A 21,755-nucleotide genomic window follows, 5' to 3' on the forward strand; every position below is an offset into this window, starting at 1 on the left:
TAAGACTTATCTTAAACAACAGTAATTGCCACACCACAACCCATTACCCGTAATAAACAATAATCGAAATAACCCATGACCCAAAATAACATTCCCATTTCAAAGTTAATCTCCTAAATCAATTGTCCTAAACTACTCAAGATATACTCTTTTAGGTTAAAGCTGAGTTTACAAACAAGAATGGGAGACATGATGCACTTAGGACCTAAACTAACCAGACCAGCTGTGTAATGTCAGCCTGACAGACTCCATCTTATTCTCACTACATGTGCTCTCCCCATGAGGATCTCTTGACCTGTTTTCCAGGGAAGGCAAGCTAGGTTTTATAGCTCACTCCAGAGGAGAAAGGGTGAGGGGAGTTTTTTCTAGTTTGTATGGCCCACTGCGGCTGTTTCCACAAATGGCATATTTGGGAGTAATGTGTCAGTTTTGTGAGATTTATAAGGTCTGAATATATTCAATGTGTGAATTATTTTGTTCCTGTTGCATTTTAAGTGATTGTACATCTTCAGATTCAGCTCTCTCATAAATGCATTTTCTTCTATCTATGCTTGAAAAGGTAGTGTATTTTAAACTGGAGAATATGATTATCTATTCAGACTAAAGGAATAGCTTTCATTCCCCTTAAAAAAGCTTTTTGTTTCTCTAGTATTTTTTTTTCAAAACCACAAAAATCATTATCTGAGGACCTAACCTACTGTTTCTTAGCTGATAGCTCTGTAGTTATGCATACCATGCCAATATTTTGAAACTCTGGGCTTTATTCAACATTCTAATAGCAGTATTGTTGTGCTTCTTTTGTTACTGAAAGGGATTTCAATGGGTCCTATTTTGAGACTCCATTCAAACCTTGAAACACATCTTTAAGATAGAAAGGGACAAAATTGGGGTTGTTTGGGTTTGTGAATGAGTGGAATCCATACTCCTGTAAGTACATTTGCTGTATTGCAGCTTTTAGTTTCTGATGTCTGGGTTCCCACACCTTTCCTATGCAACAATTATGTCTCCTATTCTTTTTAAAATTGTAGATAGTGTCTGAATTAAGAATGCAAAGCAAAGCCTAGAAAAATAAGGAGAATATAAATACTATAGGAGAGAATTTAAACAAATGAAGTATTATAAAGACAGAAAAACTAACAATGTTGGGGTAAAGTCCCAGAGATTTTTTCTATCATGAAAACTGTTTTAGCATTTGCCTTCTACTCCTAATTCAAGGAACAGAAGGAAATGAGTATAAATCATGAGACAAACTAAACCAAATACTTTTTCTTTAAGTGAACTATATATAGAACTATTGTTATCCCTCAATGATATCATATAGTGAAGATTTTCAAACCAGAACCAGATCTTTTCTAAAGTTTTTAGATGTTAATAAACAAAATAGCCGTGTTTAAAACAAATGAGAAGCAAAAGGCATCTTTTGTTAGATACCATCTCCAATTAAGTTTGAAGAGCATGGATATACTTCTTTCCTCCAACAATTCCTAATGAAATGAAACAAACAGCAACAACAACAAAAACCACTCCCTCCTAACCCAACCAAAATACAGGAACCTTAAAGGAAACTAGACACCTGTCTCTTTGGGGTCTCACAAAAGAGAAATAATTTTACTCTATAGTTTTGTCTTGTAATTAATATGTCCTGCTTCCTGCCCTAACATCTTTCAGTTTGTACAAGAGAATGCTACAAATTGGCTTTAGGGTGTTTTTGTCTTTGTTTTTTGTTATATTGTGCAGTGGATTTTGGAGATAGAATCTTATCTGTGCAGTGGAATGCCTTTCTTTACAGGCATTAAGTTTTCATATCTGCTTATTTTGCTGAAAGCATGTAGGTATCTATATTCCTACATTTTTATAAACTAGTGATATTACTTATATAATATGATTTTAATGTCTTTTATATAGCATTTATTAAATATATATTTTTTTCATTTTGAAAGTAAAATCTGCTCTATTTTTATAAAAAATATTTAATCTACACTGTTCTAGCATTTCCGGTAAATGGAAGAAAAAAATTGAAAGCACTGATGTCTTGCTATATATAGACTTGTGAAAAACTATTTTCTCTTTGCAAGAATTTACATATTTAAAATGTTATTTTTGCAAGAATTTGCAAATTCCATTTAGAGCTAAAGTTTGTCATTTCTAATAGCAAACACCATCTTCCTCATGAACATGAGCAAAGTATGACATTTTTATCCCAAGTGGAAATTTGCCATTTTCACAGAGAAGTTTCCTCATATCTGTTTTGACACATGTTATTCATCCTGCAAAACTGATATGAATCCATAAAAACAGGGACTAATAAGATGTTTCAAAATCAATAAATTCCTACTTCCTTCTCAGTTTTTAAAATATTACGTAACAGACTTTACCAGAACATCTTGTAACAGTAATATTATCTTACTTCATCATCTTTGAAGTAAAGAGAAAAATGTTGAACTAAGACAATAGAATTAAGATTTTTTTTTATTCTATATAGGCACTTTATAATAAATATGTATTTGCTATACAACCCTTTATTCTATTAATGAGCTTTTATTAGCCAAAAACTTTTTCCCACTGTTACCCTTTCTAAATTAAATTTAAAAGAAATTTTAAAATTTTAATTTTAAATTAAATTTAAAAGAAAATATTTTTCCTAGGGCCTTCAGAGTCTTATTCAGAATCTTAGCTTGATTCTTTAAATGTCACTCACCATAAAAAATACAAATAACCTGAACAGGTAAATCATAAATATATAGTATTAGTAAGCTGCTTTTACTTGGTTTTCTAAATGTGAAGTTAAGTGGACAGACCATGTGATTAACATTAGCTTAACTGACTTTTGTGTTTCCAATATTTATTGTTTTTTCATGAAGAGGAAACTCCAAGTACCATTACTATGGGATTCGTGTCAAGCCAGATTCCCCTCTTAATCGTCTGCAAGAGGACATGCAGTATATGGCTATGAGACAACAACCCATGCAGCAGAAACAAAGGTAGACCCTGGAGTTATCACTGATGACGTCAAAGCTGTGTACTTCTCAGCTGTTTGGATCTCTTTTGTTCTCAGTAAATACCTAAGTAGAAAAGAATGTTATTACTGTTGGCATGCTTTCACTATGAATAGTTCTTAAATGTGATTTAGAATTTCAGTGAGCCTGTCTGTTTTCCAAATTTGATAGAATTACTTACCAGTCAGCCTGTTTGGTTTTGTAAAATGTTTGGGACTTCTTACACGTTCTTTGAATCTGATTTTCATAGACATAGAATTGTGAATGTTAGAGCTGTAAGAGACCTCAAGCTTTTGTGGATGGATGGATGGATGGATGGATGGATGGATGGATGGATGGATGGATGGATGATGGATGGCTGGCTGGATGAATAGAACCCATAGATCTAAGAATTAAAAATCCTCCAGTCTAGTCTGACCTCACAACCTTATAACAATCAAAATATTAATAACCCTGTTTTTGAGATGGATCCCGGAGGTGTTAAGTGATTTGTACAAGTCCATGATACTATTGCATAGCCAGGGGCCTTCTAGTCCCATGTGTTTTATGTCACAAGTCAGAATAAATCAAATGAAAAATCTTTCTCTCTTTACCAGCGTACCCAAGCCATGGCAGTAGTTATGATTTTTCTTTTCATTTGAGCATGTAGAATTAAGAAAGGAGGCTTCCGCATAGGTCCTAATCCATTGATCTGGAATGATTAGTTGCATTGGCCAGAACTCTACATCCATCCATGTTTAGTCAGAAACATTAGCCCTAATTCAATACTAAAGAAAGAATATATCACACAGTAGTCTTTTTATCTATTTAGTCGCTAAAGACTTACTGAGTCTCTGCTGTGTGCTTGGTCCTATAGGCAGAAATAAGACACATGGTTTACCTTTGAAATTAGAAGGGGAAGCACACTGAGAATTGAAAATTAAAAAGGAATGCAATCTGAGAAATACTGAAATAAAGCTTTAATCAAGGAACTCTGTATTCCTTTAATATAGAGGAATTTTCAGCAAACTCTGGGAGAGAGAGGATTAGGAAGCTTCATAGAGAAAGCTCTACTTGAGCAGGAACTTAAAGGAGTCACAAAAATAGAGGAATATTCAAGCAGAGGGAAAATGCACTTAGTGTAAAGTCCATGATATCTTTGGTAAATGGTCCATGACTTGATGAGGTTGGTATTACAGAAGGAGAATTGAAGAGAGATTATTGAGTAGTTTAGTGGGAGATGAGATTTAAAAGTAGTTTGGATCATATTTTAAGGGATCTGTTTGTATATGAGCTAATAAGTTTATTGTTTGTGCAGAACATAGCTTTGAAGCTATGTAAGGCTTTGAAGAAAACAATGAAACTTTGATTTTTTCTAGAGAGATGACTTTTTGATTTTGGGCAAGACATATTTAATGGAAAGAGACTGGAGGTAAGGATCTTGTTAAGTGGCTTCAATACAGTCATAATGTCTAGTGTAGGTGTTCCACACTGAAGACTTAGATCAAGATTGGTTGCTCTGTCAGCTATCTCAAGGACTTTTAGATTTATTATTCACAGAATTGCAATCTCATTTTTTAATTGCTGATCCGCATATTTTGATATATGGCCAGTGAAACATACTAAGAAGAGTCTGAGAAAAATCATAAAGTAAATTGTGAAATAGTAACTTGTATGGCTGGAGACAGTTTATGTGAGTTGTAATAAATTATTATTGTTTTGAATTATGATTGTTTTTTCCATCTGTTAGTGGCAACACTTACAGCTTTTACTTTCTGGTATAATTCCTTCCCTCATGCATAGCAGTGCTACACAGTTGAAATGATAGTGAAATCAAGTAAAAGAGAAAGTTTATTTCAGAGATAACATGGACTAAAACTTATTTGTGAGCAAAAACTTGTTAAAGTGTACCTGACAGCTGAAGCCTACTTCTTCTTGTGATTTAAGAAATTCTAGCAAGCTTTCATAAAAATGGAAGTCTTCAAGAGATATTCTTTTTTTTTACAGTTTTTGGCCAGGGCTGGGTTTGAACCTGCCACCTCTGGCATGTGGGGCCGGCACCCTACTCCTTTGAGCCACAGGCGCCACCCAAGAGATATTCTCTATAAAAAGACTGAGTTAGATAAGTAAGTCCTACGACTTCCTATGGTCTCATAAAACAAGACTCCAGACTTATGAAAGGTAGCAAGCCATCTTAGTATAGTAGTAATTGCTTTTAGAAATAGATAAATTATGCATGTGTATTAAGAAGTGAATAAAACTCTTAGTAATATTAATATATTCTTCTGACTTTACTTTCTTAATTGAATTTGATTCTTATTTCTTATTAAACAAAAATGTTGGAGAACCAAAGTACTGAACCTTCTTTTAATTTGTTGCGCTCTTTTAATGATAACAGTTTTGGATTACGGACATTTGCTCTTGAAATTATGTCTTGCTAACTGATTCCAGTGTTAGCATTACCAACTGCACAGGCCTGACATTGGGATGAGCAGGGCAGCCAGAGTCTTTTCTCTGTTGTCTCTCGGAAGGAATCTATTTATAGATAACATTGATGGCCCTTAACTGAAGTCAGTTACTCCGGACAAGAGAGAAAAAGTTTCTCTCTATGGGTGTGTATGTAAGGGCTAAGTTAAGAGTATTTGTTGAAAATTATGTGAAGACAACATTTTAAAAATTTGTCATAAGACAAATTTTTCTTCACATAAGAAAATTATGTGAAGATAACATTTTAAAAATTTGTCATAAGACAAATTTTTTTAAATAATAATTGTAAAACTCAAATGATTATACTCAATATGCAAATTAAAGTTTATATAAGCAGAGACTGCCACTCTTTTGTTAAAATACAATTAACATGTAAAAGGTTCAAAATATTTTATAGCAAGAAGTAGTATTTAATATTTCAGAATATTGAAATTATTTAAATACATCAAGGTTTATAATATATCCATGTGTTCAGATCTTCCATAGTGTCAATTTATATGTTTTCCATATTCTTATTATTAAAGAAAATCAAGTATATGTAGTAATTCTTATTTTATTAATTAAATTTAAGTTTTGGAGCCCAAATTGGTAGCTCCTGCCTATAATCCTAGCACTCTGGAAGGCCAAGGCAGGAAGATTGCTTGAGCTTAGGAGTTTAAGATTAGCCTGAGCAAGAGTGAGACCCTTTTTCTCCTCAAAATAAGAGAAAACTAGGTAGACATTGTGGCGGGTGCCTTTAGTCTCAGCTACACAGGAGGCTAAGGCAAGAGGATCACTGAAACCAGGAGTTTGAGGTTGCTGTGAAGTAAGCTTACACTATGACACTCTAGCCTGGGCAACAGAGTGAAACTCTGTCTCAAAAATAATTAAATAATTAAATAACATAAATAAATTCACAAACTTAAGCTTTAGACTTTAATTTACAATTAAATTTAGGGCTATTAATGATTATTGTTTTATTAATATATAGCTTTGCAGTTTCTTGAGTTCCTTTGTATAAAGTATCTCACTTGAAGATTTGATAGGTTGTAGAAGAAATTTCCACTTATCTACAAGTCAGATACCCAGCAACATTATTGTGTAGAACATAGTTATGAATCTGAAAATAAATAGAAATAGCATCTGATTGGAAAGGAGATGTCATAGAGCACATAGTTTCACTTAACTGACAAGATGAAGCTATTTGCCTAAAATATAGGAGCAGATTAGAGCCCATTGATTCTTAGGCAATCATAGGATGTGACAGCTGGCAAGAGGAAGTAAAAGTAGACAGAGTCTTCTGTTTACTTTTTATGTATTCACTACAGCAATCTCTGGACATTCTATGGAGAGTACTCCAGTAGGTCCTTTGAGTATTGTTAGAGACTAGAATCTAGTCTACAACAGTGTAATAACTACTTTGCATATTAGTAACATTATGGATAATCAAGAGATAAAAGGCCCTGGTCAAGTAGGCAAAAGACTGTGCAATGGTTTTTTATATATCTTTTGTTGAAAGTATTTTTTTTAATTGAGACTTTTTTTTTTATTTGTCACCCTCTGTATAATACAGTGGCATCATAGCTCACAGCACCCTCAAACTCTTGAGCTCAAGTGATTCTCTTGCCTCAGCCTCCCAAGTAGCTGGGACTACAGGCACCTGCCACAATGCCTGGCTACTTTGTTTGTTTGTTTGTTTTTTGTTTAACAGGTCAGGCCAGGTTGAAACTCACCAGCCTGGAGCATGTGGCCAGCCCTCTAACTACTTAGCTGCAAGCACCCAGCCTGAAAGTATTTTATATAAAAATAATTTTTACATTTTAATGAGGTAGTCTTTCGTTTTCAAGGAAATTCACTTATGGATTAAATTTACCCTAATTTAGACAATAAATAAATTAGGTTATTATAGAGCAAAAAGGAGATCAGTAATTTTCAGCTCTTCAAACTAAGCAAAAATGTTTGCTACGGTTTATTTTTAATGCTTTTAAAAAGAAATATGTGGAGAGTGTTGGCACATATATTTCAGTTTTTCTTCCAAATTCTAGTAGCAAAAAATGGTAGAATAGAGCCAAGTGCTTTTGATAGTGTGCTTAGCTTTGATAATGTGTTTGATCTTAGAAGCCATTCTCAAAATACTAAATTTTGTTTATCATTTCTTCAACAAATACATATCAACTATCATTTGCATACAGAATATATGCATTACATCTAAAAAGATATCACAGAATCATAGAATGTTAAAGCCAAAAGGGAGAGATTACCTTGTCCAACGCATCTGTTCTCTTGATGAGAAAACTGAAGTCCATAAACAGTAGATAACTTACCCATAATCATGTAGCAACCAGAATAAGAACTCAGTTTTCTTATCTTTGCTCTTGTAAGAACTTTACCCTCAAGGAGGTAAGGTAACCCAAACAGAAACATTTATAATGTAATAAAATTTTTGTCTGTGAAATAAGGAGAAAAATCACATTTAAATGAGTATCTTTCCATTAAGTGAGCAAATATGTCACTTCTTGCCTCTTTGCGTGGTCCCTTCACAAGAACTGGATTCTGGAAAAGAGCAAACCTTTGTGTGGCTAAGAGGAGAGAAAAATAAGTCAATTGGGAAGATGGCATAGCAAGGACACTTTTGCTTTGGCTGTAGACAGAGGTAAAAGCACGCATGTTCCTATTGAGTGAGGGAGAAAATGTAAGACCTTTTGTCATTAGATGACCTTTCTTAATATAGGTTTCAAAGACCAATTAAAAGAATCATATATTTAGGATTGCAAAATGGGAATTTGGTACAGGCTCCTTTAACACTTTTACTGAGTATATGTTTCAACCTCACTAAGCCTCAGTTTCTTCATCTGCAGAATGGAAATTAATAAGACTGCCTCACAGATGTTTTGAAGTTCAAAAGGAAAACAGTATTTAAAAGGCTTTATTTATAATTGGGAACATTCAAGAATTAGGCAATAAGTATTATTGTTATTATTATTATACTATAAATATTAGAGAAAAATCTTCAGGAATTTTCAGGTGTTTGGGATAAAGAACCCTTCAGTTGAGCACATTTGGTTTCCATTTCTCTATACCTCTGGGCTAGCGGTTTCCAACTTTGCTTTCCAACTTTGGTTGACGTTAATAGTTCATTGTTCCTTTTCAAGACCATTAATTCCCTGGTGTCATTAAGTTGCTCTGAGGCAGCTGAGGGTAACAGGAGCTGAAGATAGTCAGCTGCCTGTACATTTGGCTTTTGGACACAAATAAGGTATCTAGGCACTTAGGTAGTTCATGTTCACTCTACCACTGCACTGGTACCTGATGTAATGATCATATTTTCCACTGAAAACAGGAGAATCATAAATAATCTCAACTCAGTAATTATCAAGCTATAATCATTCATGTAAAGTTTGATAATGGTAGCAGTCACCAGTTAGTCTCATGATCAGTGTTATTTATTGAACATTTAAAATGTTTTCCAGTTAGCACTTTATATGCAAGATCTCATTTGGTGATTAGATTTTTATTTACATATAGGAAACTGAGGCCAGATTAATTTTGCCGTATTCAAGAAGCTTACTGATTTATTTTTTTCTTAGAGCCTCAGATTACTTGTTCTTGTTGTTGTTGTCGTCATTGTTGATGCCCTGGCATCAGGTGTAGCCAGATTGTCATTCTCTTAATAAAGAAGACGGGGTGGGGTATAATCTGATTAACAGAAAGGGCTACCTATAAATAAAAAGAAGCATCATGCCTATTTGTAGTAAGAGTGTATCAGTTCTGTATAGTTATCCATAAATCCCCTATGCTAAGAGACTCAGTGAAGAAATTCATGAAGTCAGGGAGTCATGTCTGCCTCTTTCAGCATTGCATCCTCAGCACCTAGAAGAACAGTGAGCACATCATGCCCCATAAACATTTGTTAAATGAATGAATGATCCGCAGCTCTCATTTTAGCCAGCAGCTTCACCCTTCTCCTTTCTCTGCTGCAATTAACACAACTACCCCATTTGAATTTAATTTTTCTTTCCTCTCCTCGTCAAATCATAGATACAGAGTTAATGGAAGACAAATCTCACAGAGCTACCAACGAGAATTGAAGAGATGGAATACAGATACATTATAGATATACTCAATTGTAAATTAAAAAGTCAGTTAACCTGCTAAAAGAAAGAACTCTTTAAATTCACTATTTATTCTGAACTGTTAGTGTTATCACTTGATTCATTGTAGACATCAAGTCATCTAAATATTTTCTGGGTGCCCAGCATGGTGGCTCTGATCGGTAATCCTAGCACTTTGGGAGGCCAATGCGGATGGATTGCTTGAGCTCAGGAGTTCGAGACCAGCCTGAGCAAGAGCGAGACCCTGTCTCTACTAAAAATAGGAAAACTATTTGTTGTGTTAAGACATTTATACTCTACTCTTGTAGGTTGCTTCTGTTTCAAAAATGCTTTTATTTCAATTCTTTCAGAAAGTGTGAGAATCTTTTTCTTTAAACAATAAAAATATTAACATTTAAAAAAAAATAGAAAAACTAGCCAGGTGTTGTGGTATGCACCTATAGTCCCAGCAACTTGGAAGGTTGAGTCAAGACGATTGCTTGAGCACAAGAGTTTGAGGTTGCTGTGGGCTATGATGAAGCCACGGCATTCTATCCAGGGTGACAAAAAAAGAAAAACTTACTTCTGGGATGATTTTTTTCCAATAAGGATTATAAGATTCCAGTAGAATATTCTAGCTTCTTGCCCTGATTGTGAGCTCAGCATTTTGATTCATTCATGAAAATCAAATGATTGTATACTTTCTGGAATTACAAACATAATATTGACTCTATTTGCCTATATGCTTTATATTTTACATTTTGCATGTGCATTTTTCAACTACTTTGACGGGACTTCTCCACGTGTTTTGTTTAGTCTATTAAAAATTCTTCTACCTGGTACTGTTAGTTGATGTAATCGTAAATACATGCCATTTTTTTGCCTTCCGTTGGATTGTTTCCGTATCTATATATGTGGGATTATTGACAGAATTTTCCTGTAGAAGTAAAGTCACAACCGTCCAAGTCCTAAATAACAGCTAATTCTAACCTCATGGGGGAAGATTCCTGATACTTTTCTAAGTTTTCTGTGTTAGTGACAGGTTTCATGCTTACAGTCAGCTATTTAAAGCATTAGAGTTTCTTTCATTTCTTAATCATTTAACAACTTTAGCTCTGATTACCCATGGAGTTGCAAGCTGTTAAAATTATCATTTGCTTCTTACGCTAATTTTGAAACCAGGAGCTTTTTCTTCATATTATGCAGCACAGGTCTTTTCTTGGAGCACATACAACACAAGGAGGACCAAGAGTTTAGTATGGGAAAACCTAATCTAAAAATAATGAATTTGTAAAATAAAGGGGATAAAGGGAAGAGAATGCACTTAAATATTAAACAATTTGTTTTTATTTAAAGGGTTCAATGGAAAGGGCTTGTTTTGTTTTCTTTTCATTAGAAATCTCCCCTGGTTTTTACAGTTTATCATTCTCCAAATAAGGTCAATTTATGGTGATAATTTCATGAAAGGTGTAAAGAGGCAGAATATGTAAAAGTTATATTTCAGTGCTAAAAGATGAGTTGAAATTAAACCAGTGTTAATACAGAATTAGCATTTAATTCAATAGAACATAAAAAAATCTTAAAAATATATTTATACCCAGCCTTTTAAAAAACATGCAGCTGTAGTCCCTTACCTATAGTAAGTGCCAAAGATATATTTGTTAAGTTGATTTATGTTAAGATCAGATGAAGTATGATAAAATACAATATGTTATCTTGAACATTCATTCAAATATATTTATTGTATATCCCAAATGTAGTTTATTAGGAGAAAATTAAAAATTGATGACTTATTTTATTAAAAATGACTATTTTCTAAAATGACGTGGTATATTTTTACAACGTTATTCTGAAGAAATCTATACAATATTGAGCCAAAAGGCTCTTATGGACAAGGCTGTAAAAGCTACTTAAACATCTCAGAAGCTGCTTAAAATAACCAGTTCCTAAGCTCTGTTCTCAAAGGTTTTGGGGACTAAATCTAGGGTGAGCCTAGGCAATTGAATTATTTTAGCCTGATACACCATCAAGTATTAAAACCATGCAGAGTGGAATAATAGACATTTGAGACTCAAAAGAGGGGAGCATGGTGGGTGGTGAGTAATGAAATAGAACTTAGTGGGTAAAATGTATACAAATTGGTGATGGGTATACTGCAAGCCCAGATTATACCACCATGCAATGTATTACATGCAATGTATTACATGTATCCATGTAATAAAACTCCACTTGCACCCCATAAATCTAGTGAAATAAAACCAAAACAAAATAGTGATAGACTATCAGCAACGGTTTCCTCCAAGAAGAGTCACTAGCCATGGGTTATTGTTTAGCCCATGGAATGGAGACACATAAGAGGAGACACGATCTATTTGCCCAGTCTTTGTCCATCTTTCAGTCCACCATTCTCCTTGCTACTCTTACTCTTATCATTGGAATGGAAACATTCATTGCCCATTTCTGCCTGTATTTTCTGGGTTTTCTTCTTTATTTCTACTATGAAAGACCTTTTCTTTAGTGCCGACCCTGTACAGTTTCTCCACAATTTATGAACTTAACCCTTTTTCCCCCCTAAAATTTAATCTAGATGTATTTTCTATCTCCCATATAAAATATATTCCTTTGATTAGTGCTTCTCAATATCATTTTTATTAAATATAATCATGCATCAATTGTAACACATCATGATTTTGATTGCTTATTTAAAATATATTTTCTAGTGCTCTGAAGGCGCAATCACCGGAGCACTGGAAATACATTAGCACATGGTACTAATAAAATATATTTTCTTCCCTTAGGAACATCCACAATTTACAGTATTAACATCTGTCTCCTCCTTTCTAAGGAAGCAGATGAATTTGCCTATAGGCCACAGGCTTCTTCAGCAATATGAGCAGATAGATTGTGACATAGCATCTGCCCTCTGAAAACTTGCGGTCTAAGAGGAGTATATGTCATTTTCTTTTTTGATTAATTTCTACTTTCCTTCATGTTTGTGCCTATTAAGCATCCGTAGTTTACTAAAGGCAACGTGATAAAACATAGTTGGACAAAGTCTCATAATAATTAAAAAATCCTGTGTTAAAACTTAATATAATTGACGTCTAGGAAAAATTTCTATCTTTTCTCCATGATAAATAATTCAAATTACTTTAACCACTCTTATTAAACTCCATGAATCCCAAACTTTATTAACATAAAGGAAGAAACATAGTTAAGCAATTTTAGACAATTTTATTAGTGTTATAAAATTTCATAGCTGAAAAAGGAAAGCTAAAATCAAATAGAATTTGGAATGAATCAATGGGAACAAGAAACACCCCTAAATGAGATAAGTACAAAATTCATTCAAGTCTGCTAGAACAGAATAGCTAGCAACTGTTCCCCCATACAAGTACACAAAGTATTTGCCTCATAAAGTTTCTTATTTAAGATGATTCTTTAAGGAGAAAAAAATTAGAAAAATGCTCAGTTTTTCATAAAAGGCTCTTCTAACACATAACAATATTAACTCTTCTATTATCTCTTGATATGGCCCAATCGAAAACTACTTCTCAGTAAGTTTTTCCATTAAATAAAAGATTAGGCTTGAGTTATTTTCTAACACCAGAAAACAGGAATCAATATTTTGGTGATGACAGAGAATCATAACTATAATTATAATTATAGGGATAAAGGCTTTTTCTCCGTCTTCTTCTTCTGACTTTACTTTTGCTCTTCATAGTTGGCTGTAAGGTACTGTCACATAAGAAATGTAAATGTCATTAGAGAGATTTGTCGGTTTTCTTGAAAGTTTCATTTATCTAAGTTATAATTGATAACATCCAAGATTGAATAATTTCCAAAGGCAGCCTAAGCAATAGTTTTGTCCAATGTTTTGCTAGGTCCATTCATTTCATGTCCGTTGTCAGAGTGCAGGCATCTTTAAGTATGGCCTATTGGTATATTAGGGGCATTGTAATTCATAAGAACTTTATATTAATGATAGCAGTTGAGTTATGGTGTTAGTATGAGAATGAAGTATCTGGATGGTGAAAATATTAGGTTCTTTTATTTGTAAGTAAAATTAGAGAAAAAAAGCACAGACATAATGTGAATGCTGTCTCTAAGTAGTAATATTACTATAGATTTTTAACTTATTCTTTTCTATTATTTCTAATTTTTTTTTAATTGAGACAGTCTCACTTTGTCATTCTTGATAGAGAGAGTGCTGTGGGGTCATCGCTCACAGCAACTTCAAACTCGGGCTCAAGTGATTCTCTTGCCTCAGCCTCCCTAGTAACTGAGACTATAGTTGCCCACCACAGCGCATGGCTATTTTTTTGTTGTTGTTTAACGGGCTTGGGCTGGGTTTGAACCCACCAGCCCCAGTGCATGGGTGCATGTGGCTGGCACTATAACCACTGAGCTATGGGCACCCAACCTCCAATTTTTTTTTTCTTAATGAAGAAAAATAAGTACAATCAGAGAAAAAGAAGAAATTATAGTGACTGCTTACTTATTTTGGGTTTGCTTGTCCTAGGATACTTGGCCAGGCTTTATTTCATATGTGCTATTTCTCTCCCAAGACATTTTCCTTCTTGTTCATGCTGCTAAAGCACATTTTTTTCTATCTTAGCCGTATGGGAAGTACATAAGTTTGTATGACTAGGACCTAAAGATAAATACATGATTGTAGCTTACTTATTTTTTCTTTTAGTTTAGTAAATTAGGTTTGTAGATGGGATCTTGCATGTATGTAGTATCTTGCTGCAATCTGATGCTTAAGTATTTTGCTGCAATCTTTGTATTTGTGGAATATAAAGAGGTGTCAAGGGAGATAAATGTATTGAGATGCATGGGAGGTTCTAGGAGATTTGAAAAGCAGTATGGTAGGATTTGTAGGCTGATCATATTTTAGCCATAACAATTAAAAGCCATTTATCCACCTTTCTTAGGCCTGAGCTCCTAGATCATTGTTTAATACCAGTGTATTAAAATGTTTCTCCCTTGATCCATTTGCCATTAAAAGTTACTGTGTATTAACTTTTAATGTGTGTTAAAACTATAACCATGGACATCTTCGCTGCTGATGTCCAAAGAAATACCTCATAATTCTTTCATTCTTAGGTAAATTTCTGGATTTTCAAAAATGAGTCTCCTTCATTTGGCCCTCCCACTTTTTTCTGTTCTCAGTTGAAAAAAATTTCTGCATCCTAACTTTAGTAGGCTATCAAGGAAACCATTTTTACAACGATCATGAGACATTAAAGGAGTTAGAATAAAATTAAATGCCTTGGGAGTTTGGGGTAGTACCAAAAAAAAGCAAGGAATAATTTGGTTTATTTGTTTTTTTCCCATCTAATATTTTTAGGTACAAGCCTATGCAGAAAGTGGATGGGGTTGCAGATGGTTTCACAGGAAGTGGTCAACAGACAGGCACATCTGTTGAGCAAACTGTAATTGCCCAAAGCCAACATCATCAACAGTTTTTAGGTATGTTAAGGTGTAATGCATATTAGTTGCTGTTAGGATTTGAAAAGAGAACAACAGTAGTCTTTTTTCCGAGTGCAATGTCTATTACAGATGTTAATTACATAGCTTTTTGGTGCTGAACTATGCACATAGTATATATAATCGTCCTAGTTTATGTCTACTTTTCTTGTTCACTATAGCTTATTTTTTAAAATCTCAAGCTGTAAAGGACTTTTAAATGCATATGAATTAAAGGCTCATTAGTATGAAATTATTTTTCAGAATTTGTATTAATTGGCTTTTGTGATCAGAATTGTGTTGTGTTTCCTTTCAATAGTGCTTCAAGTGCCAAAAAGAATTCTCATTTCTTTTGTATAAAGTTACACATGCATATGGTTTCGGATTAGAAAAAAAATTATAAGCATTTAAAGCAATCACAGTATTTTCTATTGTTGTGATTTAGAGATGGTATACATGTTTCTTAATACTGAAAGATTTAGGAAGTGGAGCACTTTGCATATTCCTGCCGTAGCCAAAGGATCAAAAATGGCACTTTAATTGACATCTCTTCAAGAGACGAACATGCATGTTTTCGTACAATAGAGTGAGATAAGTAGATGCTATCAGAGAGTGAGTGTGTGTATATGTCTGTGTGTATGTATATGTGTCTGTGTTCACTTACTGAGAAAAACAGCTAAAATAGACTCTCAGGCTGGAATAGCTACTGAAGTTGAAAACATCATAGTAGCATTTCCCAAACTAAAGTCCTCAGGTGCATTTTTATGGATCCTTCAGCATTCAATGAAGATTTAATTTGTATTTTATTTAAATTATAATCTTAAAAAATAAGCATATTCTGAATTACCTAGAGAACTAGAACTAAATACTACTCTAAAATTTTAAATTCCATGTATGTATTTGAATTTGTAATAGGACGGGTACCAAAGTGAATTACATTAATTGTTCAGAGCTAATGAGAAAAGAACAGAAAGAGGTTTTCCGTGCAAATTACGCCTTCATCCCAAGGGAAGGCTAAATTATATCCCTGTACTCAGTGTGAGAGAAAGTTTCACAGTCATTTGCATATCGAAGAGTAATGGGAGAAGTAGCCACCATGAAGCATGCGTTGGTGTCGGGCTGTCAGACTCAGAAGATCCTGGGCTGTAGTGGGCAAAACTGTATTTGTGTTGCGAGAGATAATTTAGTTACAGTACAAGAGGATCACCTGTCACATCAAATCAGTGTTGTTAAGTTTAATGTTATCTTTGTAAGTTTCTTTGTGTTTATTTTGTAGCTTTTTTGGTTCATGATTATATAAGAGGTATGAACATAATGAGTTTAAAGCTAGATTCATTTTTTATGTATTTAAGTAACATAATAAAAATAAATTTGATAGAGGCAAGCCTGAGATATTTTTATTTTCATAGAGTCTCTCTATTGAGAGACATTGTAATATGTGATTTACTATTTCCAGTATAATCATAGTGAAAATTTATTTTCTACAAAATTCTTATGAGCGTTTCCTCTTTTCTTATATTTTGTGCTGATGAAGGTACTAAATTTTGCTTCAAAAATATCGCTATGAGAAATCCTTGCTCTTTGGACCTCTGACCGTGAAAAATTTTTTTTCTTTTTAGCCCTTTTAAATTTTCCTTCATTAATCTGTAATTGGCACTATCCACAATAGCTTTTTTCTGTTGTGTTGTCATGGTAACAGATGCATCTCGAGCACTTCCAGAGTTTGGAGAAGTTGAAATCTCTTCTTTGCCAGATGGTACTACCTTTGAGGATATCAAGTCACTGCAGAGTCTTTATCGAGAGCACTGTGAGGTAAGTCTTTTCAAACATAGTATGAACACATGCTAAGTTTTGCCAGACAACTTGCTAAAACAAAATAATCAAGCTTATTCCTAGAGGACAGATGAATTTAGCACTAATTCTTTTGAGCATTTTTTCTTAGCACTAATAAATTCATTTTTCTTCTTTCTTGTCTCAGAGTGGAGAGATGAGGAATGCAGAAAAGTGAGAATAAAATTTATTCTCCATTTCTTAAGCCTATCCTAATATGAATCCTTTGATGCAGCAATTCCACTTCTAGGTATTTATCCTACAAAAATACTTATATATGGGTGATGAGACACACGTACAAGGGAATTTGTTGCATTATTCATTTTAATGCAGAAGTATGGTATTGTATTTTAATATCTAATAGGGAACTAGTTAAGTAAAATATGGTACAATCTTTCAAATGGAAAACTATGCAGCTATTAAAAAAAAAACATAGGTAACTCTAAATGTACTAACATAGGTCAAGCCAGGATTTAATGTTAAAAGAAAAGGTACAGTGCAATAAAGTGTATAGCATATTATCGTTTAAGTGAAAAAGAACATGTATATATACCTTTTTAGAAAGAAGAACACAAAAATGTTAACAGTGATTGCTTTGTGAAGAAAATTGGGTGACAGGGAGTCGGGAGAGAGACTTAATTTTTCAATAGATTCTTTTTACCTTTTGAATTTTATATCATAAATGGGAATTTCTATTAAAAACAATTTTTAGAAACCATTTAGGTATTCCTTCCAGAGATCATTGTTTCATTTGTTGTGTTTCATTTTTGTGGTTAATTAAGGTTCCTCTTGGTGTTTTCTGTCCCCACTCTTACTCTCTAAGTATCCCACATCTAGGAAGTGAGCTCTCTCCACGCCAGTAAATTAATGTACCTGCAAATCACCTGGTAAGAAGGGGCTAACAGATTACAATAAGAGTTTTCTTAACTGCTTCTCCTTTTGACAGGGAATTCTATTTAGAGAATAAGTAGCTTTATTCCAGGGGTATTTGTCATCTCCTCAGAAATAAAAGATAATCCTTTGGATTTTCTGGGCAGTACTTCTGACTGCTGACAATGCAGTAAGAAGTCTCAGCTTAGGCTTGGCGCCTGTGGCTCAAGCGGCTAAGGTGCCAGCCACATACACCTGAGCTGATGGGTTCGAATCCAGCCCGGGCCCGCCAAACAACAATGATGGCTGCAACCAAAAAGCAGCCGGGCATTGTGGCAGGCGCCTGTAGTCCCAGCTACTTCAGAGGTGGAGGCAGGAGAATCACTTGAGCCCAGGAGTTGGAGGTTGCTGTGAGCTGTGATGCTACGGCACTCTACCCAGGGTGACAGCTTGAAGCTCTGTCTCAAAAAAAAAAAAAAAAAAGAAGTCTCAGCTTACTGAGACTTACAATTTTTTCCCAGTCCATAAATAAGAATTGCGTGATCAAACATGAGTACTTTTTAAGGGTGCTAGATTACTAGCAATCAAGGATAAATCCTTTCTTTAATAACAGCATGTGCCAGACATGTTCTTCAACATGCTTGCCTGTCCCAGCTTTTCCTGAGATTATGAAAGCTATTTATTATTCATTTTCCCTTAGACTATTGTACTTTTCCTAATATTACAGAATTTCTGTATTATCCTTATGTGTACAGAAAAAAATCTTTTTACATATATCATCTTATTCAGTAAAGATTTGTATAAAGATTCCTTTTCTCTATGGTCATGTGAACCTTGCTTTAAGCAAACCAGCATATACAAATATAATTAGTATTTTTTCTAAGTTTCTCATATTTATTCATAATGTAAGTTGGAGCTGGAGCATGATTATTTACATTGCTAAAGAATGTACAGTAAGATTATTTTAAATGATAAGCTCCCTCAATAAAATTAAAATAGTCTTTGGATTATAAAATTTTCATTAATGTATTAGTCTTGAGAAATAAAATTTCTTTAAGTGAAGAGATAGGGATGTGTATAGTAATCAGTCTGGGTGGAGAATGACATTCCATACAATGATCCCTACTTATTTCAGAGTTGTCAGTGTTCATGTCATTTCTCTCAAGGGGCCAGGGTGGCATGTATAAAAAAGAATTCTAAACTTTTGAGATATAACTGTCTGAATCTCATATCTAGTCCTGTAAATAGTCTTTTGCCCAGAGCCAATAGAATATGGATTATTTTAATTTATACTTGCCTATGTATTTTAGTCTGAACATATTTGAAAGTAGGTGGACGAATGATAAAATGTTTTATTCATTTGTAAAACTGCCTCAAATAAGGCTGATGTGAATGTCCTTTTCAAAAGAGTTAATTGAGAGTATTTAATTTGAAGAGATACTAAATTTAAGATAAACTGAAATTCTATACTTGCCCTATTTTATTTCACATTTCTTATAGTCTATATTTTTAAAGAAAGATTAACATACTTACTTTACGTATTCTTTGGAATTCTCACAATTTGTTTATCAAAGATATTTTGTAAGTGTTGTTAATTTTGTTATATGAGGAACAAGTATATTTTTATGCAAGTTGCTGCAACTATTTTTTCTTTTACCATGTATGCATAGTGCTTTTACAATAGTCGTATATAGAGGTGTGCAAGATATTGTGCCAGATATTAATAGTTGCTTCATACTCTTCGAATGTGTGTAAGTTACAACTGAGAAAGCAATTAGAATAATTTTCTTCTTGAGAAGGTTTTGATTTTTGCCCGGGATGAGAGGATATGTATATGTCCTTTATTTTCAGGGCTTACATTTTGCATTTTTAGTGTTACTGATGAATTTGTTAATTAATTTGTCCTCTTCTCTCCATTTTCATTATTCAACTACTTAACAACATTTTCTACAAGTTCCCAGAAAATAATCTCAAGCAGATTTTGATATTTGAATTGACCTTAGGGTGTTCTTAACATAAGTTATTCTCTATATTATGCATAAGGCCAGATATACACAGCTGGTACAGAGTCTAGAATTATAAAGTTACAGTTTGCTCCTTTTCCCTGAAATACTGAGATAGACTCTCTAGATTGCCTCATATTGTCTCTTAACTTTCATGAATTTTGTTCATATTAATGGGGCTATGTTACACTTTACCTGTCCTGGTCTTTAATGCAGATGACATCATACACATAATACTGACTACTTCTAATATTCAGCACTCAAAATAATCAGAGTCATATGTTCTTAGCACAAACAAGTTATTCTTTGGTTTTATGCCTGCTTTTATGAAGGATAATTTACAAATTAATTGGCAATAACAGGGTGAAATTAAATATGATCATCGAAAGTTAATAGGAAAAGTAGTAGGTTTTAGCATCATAAAAAGAAAATGCCCTTGTGTAGCCCTCTATAGCTCTAGAAATTAAAATTAAGGAGCCAGAGGAAGTGAGGACCCCAAGATTAGAAAAGGGTATCAGTCTTAAAGCTATTTTCTAGCAGGGGTGTCCGACCTTTTTTCTTCTCTGTAGCACATTGAAAGAAGAGTTGTCTTGGGCCACACATTAAATACATAAACACTAAAGAAAGCTGGTAAGCAAAAAAAAACAAAAAATTCCACGTAATTTTCATGATAAGCCACAGATAAGTAAAATAATCCTCAAATAATCTGCATGTGGCCCACAGGTCTCAGGTTGGACACCCCCGTAAGAAAATGTGAAGAGATAGGTTGTATTCTCTAATGTTGAATGTAAGGTATCACTTGCTGTGTCCAGAGAGGCAATATCCTCTCAAGGCCTGTGACTCCATAGCTTCTGCTGCAGCCTCTGCCTGGCTGAGAACACCCTGGATCCCATGGTCAGCAGCTTTAGAGCTAATTCAGCCCTAACTGCATCTGCCATTTATAAGGACCTCCACACTCTCTTCTCTTCTCTCTGATGGCCAGTGGTTACCTGACCCAGAAAACTAATGTCAATTGAGTCTATGTACCCTTCAGTGTCTGAGAATAGGTAAAGTGACAACTAAGTAGGCGGAAGGCAGCAGTAGGTAAAGGAATGAAAGAAAAGTAATTTTAAAAAGCCAGGCGTGGTGGCTCACACCTGTAATCCTAAGCACTTTGGGATGTTGAAGCAGGTGAATCACTTGAGTTCAGGAGTTGGAGACGAACCTGAGCAAGAGCAAACCCTCTCTTTACTAAAAATAAAAAAATTAGCTGAACGTTGTGACAGGTGTCTGTAGTCCCAGCTGCTCAGGAGGCTAAGGCAAGAGGATTGCTTGAGCCCAGGAATTTGAGGTTACTGTTAGCTATGATGCCATGACACTGTACCCAGGGCAACAGATAGAGACTCTGTCTCAAAAGAAAAGTAAGAAAAAAAATGCAGAAGAAGGAAAGCAAGTATGAAAATGGAGGAGAAAAGAGAGGTAAAACTTAAGATGGAATATTGAGGCCATTATAGAAGGAATGTTATCCTGCTTAATCTTTTAAGAGGTTTTTTTTTTTCCTAGCTGATTTTATGTGATTCTTCCACTTCCAGTGGTAAAATTTAGTTCAGTTTCTACATGTTAACTTTAGTAAGATTAATAATGATACCATTTTGTTTTTTAGGCAATATTGGACGTTGTGGTGAATCTTCAGTTTAGCCTGATAGAAAAATTGTGGCAAACATTCTGGCGCTATTCTCCCTCTACTCCAGCTGATGGCACTACCATTACTGAATCAAGGTCAGAGCCCGTATGCTTTTCCAATTCATTTTCATGGCTAAATAGATGTCACAGCTAATAAATCAGAGTTATGTATACCAGTTGTGAACCTTAACTGACAGTATTAACTAGATTGATGCTTTGGTTATCCTAGAAATAAACCACAAACTGCTCTCTTGAAGTTTCAGTGTGTTTGTATAGTTCCCATTTTTATTGATTTGGGGGACTGCAGTAGAGTATTTCATCCTCATGAAATTACTATCGTATCTGCTTTTCATACCATCAGAAAATATTAATGTGCCTAGGCAGCT

At 34.1% G+C, this 21,755-nt stretch overlaps 1 protein-coding gene across 2 annotated transcripts in view; it reads left to right on the top strand.

The window, feature by feature from the left end:
- The window catches only part of RFX3 (regulatory factor X3), a 293,053-nt gene that overhangs the window by 220,765 nt on the left and 50,533 nt on the right, over nt 1-21,755 (top strand). For both annotated transcript variants that reach the window (XM_053573811.1, XM_053573820.1), the window contains 4 exons: nt 2,862-2,981; nt 14,886-15,007; nt 16,704-16,816; nt 21,350-21,465. In XM_053573811.1, the coding sequence (XP_053429786.1) occupies nt 2,862-2,981; nt 14,886-15,007; nt 16,704-16,816; nt 21,350-21,465 (471 nt within the window). The remainder of the gene's footprint in view (nt 1-2,861; nt 2,982-14,885; nt 15,008-16,703; nt 16,817-21,349; nt 21,466-21,755) is intronic.

The sequence above is a fragment of the Nycticebus coucang genome, chromosome 2 (genome assembly GCF_027406575.1).
Source record: "Nycticebus coucang isolate mNycCou1 chromosome 2, mNycCou1.pri, whole genome shotgun sequence".
Taxonomy (NCBI): Eukaryota; Metazoa; Chordata; class Mammalia; order Primates; family Lorisidae; genus Nycticebus; species Nycticebus coucang.